At 39.2% G+C, this 9,245-nt stretch overlaps 1 protein-coding gene across 1 annotated transcript; it reads right to left on the bottom strand.

Annotated features, from left to right (window-relative positions):
* Positions 1-208: 208 nt before the first annotated feature.
* Positions 209-3,635, bottom strand: snrpb (small nuclear ribonucleoprotein polypeptides B and B1). Its single transcript, XM_083530898.1, has 7 exons — positions 3,475-3,635; positions 2,707-2,858; positions 1,734-1,845; positions 1,503-1,655; positions 1,094-1,226; positions 678-803; positions 209-386 (listed from the first exon to the last, which is right to left on the bottom strand). The coding sequence occupies exons 1-7, from the start codon at positions 3,475-3,477 to the stop codon at positions 349-351; spliced, it is 717 nt and encodes a 238-aa protein (XP_083387024.1). The 5' UTR covers positions 3,478-3,635; the 3' UTR covers positions 209-348.
* Between the last annotated feature and the right edge of the window lie 5,610 nt (positions 3,636-9,245).

The following is a 9,245-nucleotide window of genomic DNA, read 5'->3' as shown; positions in this document are numbered from 1 at the left end:
ACTTGTTCACAAATGCTACATAATGTAATTTCCATCTATCCTTCATAAGACGATATCATTTCAGCCTGTAATTTCCACCATAAGCTGCAGGCTTTGGCCTCACAATCTTAAAATCTTAACTCATTGTATTGAGCTTACCCAAAGATAAAGTGAGGTTTTTTTTTATTATTTCTTTTTTGGGACAGGGGAACATACACAGACAAAGTGATTTAAAACAAGACGTCAAATAGACACTTTATTTTAAAATAAAGAAAAATACAAAAAAGCAAAACCATTTGAAACTATACAACAACCCAGAGCTGGCAGAACAGAAAAGGCTCATAGCACATTCTCTTCCAATGTGGCAAATTAAGGTCTTGGCGGACGCATGCCTGGAGGAGGAGGCCCTGACAGACAAACAAAAACAGAATTAGAACAGTTTTATAAACAAAAGCCAAACACTAAAATCCAAGATCGTACTAATGTTGAAATGTCAGTCTCTCAAATCAGGTGACAAACTGACCAAATGTAAAAGATTACACAAAGCACATTTAAATAATTTGGTCGTTTGAGCCTGCTTAATTTGAATATCATGCAGTAAATTATTTGTAAAACATTTCAATTTACGTTGATGTGTAAAGCCTAAATATACTGTGTTTTACACTAGGGTTTATTTTTTTCAAAATCCAGATCCTAACCTCTCATTCCGGGTGGTGGTGGTCTCATTCCTGGAGGGGGCATGCCCATTGGGGCACCACGGCCTGGTGGTATGCCCATTGGGGGGCCCATAGGTGGCCTCATGCCTGGTGGAGGACCCATCATGCCTGGGGACAATATAAGACAACAGCCTTCAGTTTAACATTCAATTAACAGTCAGAGACCCAGAATCAAACACTGCATGAGAGCGTGATTCTGAGCTCAGAGTAATCCTGTTCACAAATGCCTCTTCATCAGTCTCAGTTTGCACAAGTGTTCATCATGGCTACAGAATCACAAGCTCCACTGCCACTCTACTCTGCAAACTGACGGGGGAGTTGGTCTGCGGTTGGATGTTCCCCTTTAAACCGACCCGAAAGCAGTTTTAGGTATATCAGAAGTTGTGGATGTAGGTTACCTGGAGGTGGTGCACCTCTGGCCATGGGAGGAGGAGGGCCACCTCGGCCAGGTGGATACTGTGTGGGTGCACCAGCGATGCTGGCACCAGCTGCTGCTGCAGCCACTGTGCCTCTGCCCTGAGGGGTCATCACCTGTAAGGAGGTACAAGCAAAAAGTCATGAGCTTCACTAGGAACAAAAACTTTTTAAAGCAACCAAATCTAATTTGCCAGAAATGCTTTGTCAGCATAAGACCATAGATGAGTATTTAAGTACCCATTAGCTGAAACTAGGTTTCTTTATAAACAAATAAATAAAAATAAAATAAATAAAATTCTCAAACAAACCCTGCCTTAATTACATGAACCTACCAGTCAGATGTATATAGTACAACCCTTATTAGAATCACAAAAAATAATAATAACTTGCCTGTTGTGATGGGCCACCAACTCCTCTAACCGGTCCAGCAAGTCCAGCAGGAGCCTGGGCCATTGGAGCTCCAGCTGGTACACCTCTGCCTGCTGCTCTGCCCACACCTGGGCCTCCTGCCACACCAGCCAGGGGCACCCTGGCAATGCCAGTCTACAACAGGAATCAGATTAGACATTTAAATTTAAACACTATTACAAATCCAAATCTTGTGATGTTTGTCTAGCTTACATCTTTGGGAGGTGGTCCTTCAACAGTCATCGATACCAGATTCTCTCCTCTGAGCAACACCAAACCCAATACTCGCTTCTCCTCCCTCTCTGGCTGTTTGGAATTTTTGGGCCTATGAAACACATTCAAAGCATTCAGCAAAGCTTGTTCTTTACAGTAAGACAACCTCAAGAATCTGACATCATGAACCTACACACAAACTTGTAACAACCATACAAAACAAGAAGCACAGAAATAAGCACTTTTACATGGGCTAAAAAAAAGGTTAAATCCTGTTTTTAAACCTTAAAACGATGCATTTAACTGCACTAAACATTCCAAGTAAGAGCTGGATCCACACATAACCCCTGAATTGACTGGCACGAATACATTCCTGATCAGCTGTATCTACACTGTGAAGAACCGAATGCAGTACTACAGGTCTGATGCAGGGAGTGTGAAATCTTAAAAAGGCAACAGGAAGTGCAGGAGGTCTCCTGCTAGGCTTTGATGAACAGAGTCTGGCCTGTGGGTAAAACATTGGAGTAGACCCCATTGTTCTGACCTGTTCTTTTTCAGAATTCAGTAAGTTTTCAGAATCAAGCTGTTTGGGGGGGGGGGGGTGCATTTTAATCCATAATCTACATTTTTCTTAGTGGCGAGTCGACACTCATACACGACAGGTGAACTTACATAACCTCAGATACGTAGATAATTCGGGATCTGCCACTAAAACCATGAGAGAAAGAAAAATGTTGTGTAATGGGCCATGTCTTCAGTCATGACCTGAAGCTAAGGACTAGCTGCTCAGAGACCTACAAAGAAGTTCATCCAGCACCAGACATCATGATGCATCTTTTCATATCTTGAGAAACCCTGGTTGAAAAGCCAGATGGGAATGAGGAGCTTCACTTGTTGATTTTTGGGGTGTATGGATGAGAGAGACTTTGATTAGATTCCCAATTGTACACTATAGTTCCCGTGAAGTTCTTACTTGATCTTTCTGAACTCGTCGCAGTCACACAAAATGAGGTTCATATGTTTGTCGAAGGCTTTAAAGGTCCCGATGAAAATTCGGCCGTCCTGCAATATACAGCGCATCCTGTAGTCGATGTGCTGAAGCATCTTACTGCTCTTTCCGACCGTCTAAGAGGAAAGAAAACACACAAAAACAGCCACTTTGGTTATTATGATACAAGATCATCAGGTCCACCACTATGGCGCGCATGCGTCATAAGGTCCTAAGCTCTACACTCTTAGCCTATCTTATACATAGTGTCCCAAGCTAGTTAGCCCATAGCTTAGCATTTCAGTCGTGCAGGGATAAACCATGTAGCTTATAATTCTCCCCTTACACGCCACTTAAGTAGAAGAATTCTCTTTGAAACAAAACACATTACTGTATAATCTACACGAACCGGTTAGCAAGATGGCTACTCTTCAGCTACGTCTCGGTGCTCGGTAGCTTCCCATTCGTTGCGTTTTATTACATTATGCTCGGCTTTCAAACGCAATATATTTAAAAAGTTAAACAAATAAAAACAGTGCGTGGTGTAACATTAAATATTCCTTTATCATAGCTGTAATCGTGGAAACTTTCTCTGATTTAGCAGGGCTAGCAGCTTCAGGAGAGCAGAACGTAACACAAACGTATTGACTTACAACAATAAAAGTTTTTGCTGATTATTTCTCGTCCTGACATAAAATACAACAATAATAGCATAAAGAAATTAAGGATGCCGTTTAATTCGGCCAGTCTTACCATGATTGCTGTTGGGATGGCTCCGATTAAGATCGGATTCTGCCAAAAGACTTTCAAAAAAATTGACCCGCGAAGCCAAAAGCTTGGCGCCGCCGAGTGCTTTCTTTATTGCTGGTTGAACGGAAATGGATCCGTTCCTCAAAATGTCCCCCCCGGAAACACGCAGCGCTTCAGTCGTTCCTGAGGACGATCTCAGTCCGCCCGAAAAAAGTCTCACTTTTAAAGGATTTATGTATCATTTTCTCAAAACACGTTTTAAAACGTGTTTTCATTTTGCAGTAATAAAAAAAGATTCGATCATTGGTTTTGTTATCGTCATTTCTTAATTTTATTTATACAAGTTGTACTCTATCTAATATATATTTTTTTATTTTCTTATATTTACTCTTCTTTTACATTTATAGCTCCTTTTATGTGATGCACCATTCACTGAGCAGTCGATCATGTTTTCATTTCACTGCAAGTTGTATTCTGTATAAAATTAGCTTTGTGACAAAACAAATATTAAATCTTGAATTATAAAAGGAATTTACTTACCTTATGATAAGCCCTGCATGCACACAGCACACACCAGAACTCTCTTTTTTTTAAGTTACCTACTAAACAATAAACCGTATTTTAAAATAATAAAGAATAAACATATATATTAATACCATATTGTAATAAATATTTTTTTTAAATGAGCTTTATGATTTGAAACAGGTGTACAATTCATTGGGACACTGTATGAATATGTTGAATGGACGTTAATAACCTGTGTTATGTTCATAAATAGTCACCTGCTACGAATTGGTTTCATTTAAAATGTTTGTATTTTTTACATTGACACTGACAGAACATTGCCTGGTTTTGAGAGACATAACCTGTCACCACTTTGTGACAGCTTTTAAAGCAAAAAGTCTCATACAGTTGTTCAAGTGGCATGAAAACAAGTACAACCAGGGAACTGCGGCGTACGAAGGTGAGAAAGCCTTTGTGGTTAAGGCATTGCACTTTGGATTCAAATCCCAAACTTGTAGCTGCTCAGTTGTATGAATGAGATAAACGTTAGTTGCTCTGTCAGACAAATGCAGTAAATATAAACTGGGTAAGCTGAGTTTTCCTAAAAATAAACATTTTCTTTTTGGAAGCTTGTAAGAAAGATTTTTAAAAAATTAAGAAATTTGTCTTTTGCATTTTTCCTTTACTGAAATGAATGACAGATTGTAGTGTTGATGGGCACTAAATTCCCAATACAAACTCCAACAGCACAGAATCGACTTCTTATTTCTGAGGTTAATAACACCCAATTAACTGAGACTCTAATTTCATCACCAGATCCCCAGGCTCAGCACGAGAGACTCAATGAGCAAAATTTCATTTGACATCATACACTAACACAGTGGGGGTTTTTTTCCCAGAGATCCCAGATGGTCCACATTTCAGATTTATTGTGGCTCATAATGTGCCTACACCAAAGATTCTCAGTTCTAGTCTCGGGGGCCTGTGCTGACACAAAAATCCAACTAGTCTGATGCATATAAGTGGTATTAGATAAGGATAAATAATGACCACCTCAGTCAGTGCAGGGATGAATGAATAAACGCTGACTTACTCCAAGACAAGAAAACAATAAATGTGTTAGGAGAAAATAAAGACTGATATCTGCCAGAGGTGTGAGGCAATCAAAAATGGAATTTTGGAAAGAGTTTTGCTCTAAAACTGGCAGATCAAAAGGAAAAAAAGAAAAAAGAAAATCAAACCAGACCTCACTGTCAGACTTTAGCTAACAATCCCAATATGTTCAGCAAGTTGTATAAGTAGACAATGACAAATTACTCCTGTCACTCTTCTCCACCCACTCCACCCTGCCTGCACTCTTTTCTTCACTTTTCTAACACACTCCTTATTACTTTGCACTGTTGACCCCGAGTAGCTGAACTCCTCCACCTTCTCCATCTCTTCTCCCTGCAACTGCACCACTCCACTGCCCTCCCTCTCATTCACACACATGTACTCTGTCTTTCTCCTACTGACTTTCATTTCCCTTTTCTCCAGTGTGTCTCTTCTCTTCAGCATCCATCTCTTCAGGCTCTTCTCAACCTGCTCCATACTCTCAGCACAAATACAATATTATTCACAAACATCATAGTCCATGGAGACTCCTGTCTGACCTCGTCTGTCAACCTGTCCAGCACCACTGCAAACAGGAAAGGGCTCAGAGCCGATCCTTGATGCAGTCCAACCTCCACCTTGAACCAGTCTGTCGTTCCTACTGCACACTTCACTGCTGTCACACTGTCCTCATACATTTCCTGCACCACTCTCACATACTTCTCTGACACACCTGACTTCCTCATACTATACCACAACTCCTCTCTCGGCACCCTGTCGTACGCTTTCTTTAAATTCACAAACACACAATGCAGCTCCTTCTGACCTTCTCTATACTTCTCCATTAACATTCTCAAAGCAAATTTTGCATCTGTAGTGCTCTTTCTCGACAGGAAACCATACTGCTGCTCACAGATGGTCACCTCTTCTCTCAGCCTGGCTTCCACTACTCTTTCCCATAACTTCATGGTGTGACTGATCAACTTAATTCCCCTGTAGTTACTGCAGGTCTGCACATCTCCCTTATTCTTAAAGATACACTCCTTCTTCATTACTTAGGCCTTCCAGAATCTTGTTTAACAATCTGGTTAAAAACTCCACTGCCATCTCTTCTAAACTGACTTCCCAGAATCAAATCCAAAAGATTACATTTGGGACGTGGTAGAATGGCAGATTCATAGCTTGAAAGGACACCCAAAAAATCTGCAGGAATTGTGTGATTGTATCAGCATGTACCAGAATATTTTTTTGTTTTATCTATTGTTTCCAACATCTTGTTTTGAAGTATTGAGGCAGATGACCACAAAATGAAGATATTAATGGAATATTAATGTTTCTCACTATAAATAGTAAATAAATTAAATGGATATGACTCATGTAATAGGCTCTAATTCATAAATCTATAATTGTTAGAAGTAACAATCTATCATTGCATCAACAGTTTTCCAATCATATATCAATTTAGTTCAAAATGCTTTTCTCACACACTTATCTTACTGGCTATTAGATCATGTTAAGTTATAAGTGAACATAAAATACAATGAAAAATGGTGTCATGGATCATCTGACCATTATGATTGTTACAAATATTTTTAAATAAGGAGTAGATGAGGTGGCTAACATATGGTAGCCCTGCCACATCACAGCTTCAGAGTTCCCAGTTTAATTCTGAGCTTGGGTCACCATCTTTATAGAGTTAACATCATATGTTCTCCATGTGTATGTCAGTTTCCTCCAGTTTCTCTGGTCCCCTTCTACTTTCCAGGAACATATCAGTAGATGGATTGTTTACGCTACATAATCCCGAGTCCAACAAAATGTGAACGGTGCACTAAAATAGAGTAACATCAGGGTGTGTGCAAAAGTTCAAATTTTCCATTTGTGAATGAGTGTTTCTGATGTGCATGAGACATTTGGAAAATTAATAGGACATATAAATAAGTAATGGAGAGTGTGTTAGAGAAGTGAAGAAAAGAGTGCAGGCAGGGTGGAGTGAGTGGAGAAGAGTGATAGCAGGAGTGATTTGTGATAGAAGAGTATCTGCGAGAGTGAAAGTTTATAAGACGGTGGTGAGACCTGCTATGTTGTATGGTTTAGAGTAGGGGTATATATATATATATATATATATATATATATATATATATATATATATATATATATATATATATATATATATATATATATATACACACACACATACAGTACAGACCAAAAGTTTGGACACACCTTCTCATTCAAAGAGTTTTCTTTATTTTGACCATGACTATGAAAATTGTAGAGTCACACTGAAGGCATCAAGGGCTATTTGACCAAGAAGGAGAGTGATGGGGTGCTGCGCCAGATGACCTGGCCTCCACAGTCACCGGACCTGAACCCAATCGAGATGGTTTAGGGGTGAGCTGAACCGCAGAGTGAAGGCAAAAGGGCCAACAAGTGCCAAGCATCTCTCGGGGAACTCCTTCAAGACTGTTGGAAGACCATTTCAGGTGACTACCTCTTGAAGCTCATCAAGAGAATGCAAAGAGTGTGCAAAGCAGTAATCAAAGCAAAAGATGGCTACTTTGAAGAACCTAGAATATGACATTTTTCAGTTGTTTCACACTTTTTTGTTATGTATATAATTCCATATATAATTCCACATGTGTAATTCATAGTTTTGATGCCTTCAGTGTGAATTTACAATTTTCATAGTCATGAAACTAAAGAAAAATCTTTAAATGAGGTGTGTCCAAACTTTTGGTCTGTACTGTGTGTATATATATATATATATATATATATATATATATATATATATATATATATATATATATATATAGATAGTAACTTGTAAGGCAAAAAAAGTGAGCACCCCTGGTTTAGATACAGTAGCATTGACTAAAAGACAGGAGGCGGAGCTGGAGGTAGCAGAGCTGAAGATGTTGAGGTTTTCGTTGGAAGGGACGAGGATGGACAGGATTAGAAATGAGTTTATTAGAGGGACAGCGCATGTAGGACGTTTTGGAGATAAGGTGAGGGAGGCGAGATTGAGATGGTTTAGACATGTGCAGAGGAAGGACATGGGGTATATCGGTAAGAGAATGCTGGGGATGGAGCCGCCAGGAAGGAGGAAAAGAGAAAGAACAAGGAGGTTTATAGATGTGGTGAGGGAAGACATGCAGGTAGTTGGTTTGAAAGAGGCAGATGTAGAGGACAGGGGGGTATGGAGATAGATGATCTGCTGTGGTGACCCCTAATGGGAGAAGCTGAAAGAAGAAAAGAATAGAAAGATTGTAAATGATTGAGGTTTCCTACTTCATTTGTGATCAGTTTATGAAAAGCAACCATAACTATTATATAGAAAAGAAATATTCATTTCTCTTCATCTGATTATCAGTGAGGATTGGATAATGAAAATGGTGTAATTATTATGAACAAAAAATAACAGTAATAATCTTCCTTCAGACCTTTAGTTTTCTTTACGTACTCATTAGTGGTACTCATTGTGGTTGTCCTTTAGTGGTTACTGTTTTTTTTTTTTTGCAGATCAGTTCCCCCCCCTATTTGGCAGGAAACATAAATTCTGGTTGAACATGTCCTCAAGATATGGACAATTCTATTTTTATTTTAGAGAGAGATGTGTACAAACCGTGAAACCTTCCTTTATTCCTTCCATAGCTTCACAGCCACTTCAAAGCCCTGATTTCTTAAGACTTCAGATGCTTGTGAATCGTGACGAGCTCAGAGGCAACACGCCAGATTTCAGCGCTCCCATCTGTTTTCTGCATTTCCCTCCCTCTCCTTTTTTGCCTTCTTAGGCACAATGCAGGCAGCAAGAAGTAGTGCTGTACATACCTCATTAGAACACACCAAATAGAGAAACTGCACACTGTTGCATCGTATTTCATGGGAGTCGTTTCAAGGTTTAGTGTATACTCAGTTCACCCCTATACATTACTATAACACCTGTATTCTGTATACAAAGGCAACATTTCTAATAGAAAAATAGAGCTACAGTGGCATTTAACACAGAAAGTAATAAAGGGCTTTATAATTTATATGCAAATGTAATATACCCCAGCTAAAATAGACAGTGTTCAAAAGGCCAACTGTAAAAAAACATTGTTTTATTTCTAGTTGAGGCATCAGCATGATTGTAAAATTGATCACATTAGAAGTATCGGACTCATAGCCAGAACAAG

This window comes from Silurus aristotelis (genome assembly GCF_946808225.1).
Source record: "Silurus aristotelis genome assembly, chromosome: 2".
Classification (NCBI taxonomy): domain Eukaryota; kingdom Metazoa; phylum Chordata; class Actinopteri; order Siluriformes; family Siluridae; genus Silurus; species Silurus aristotelis.
The sequence above is the reverse complement of the archived record's forward strand: the minus strand, read 5'-3'. Positions and strand labels throughout refer to the sequence as shown.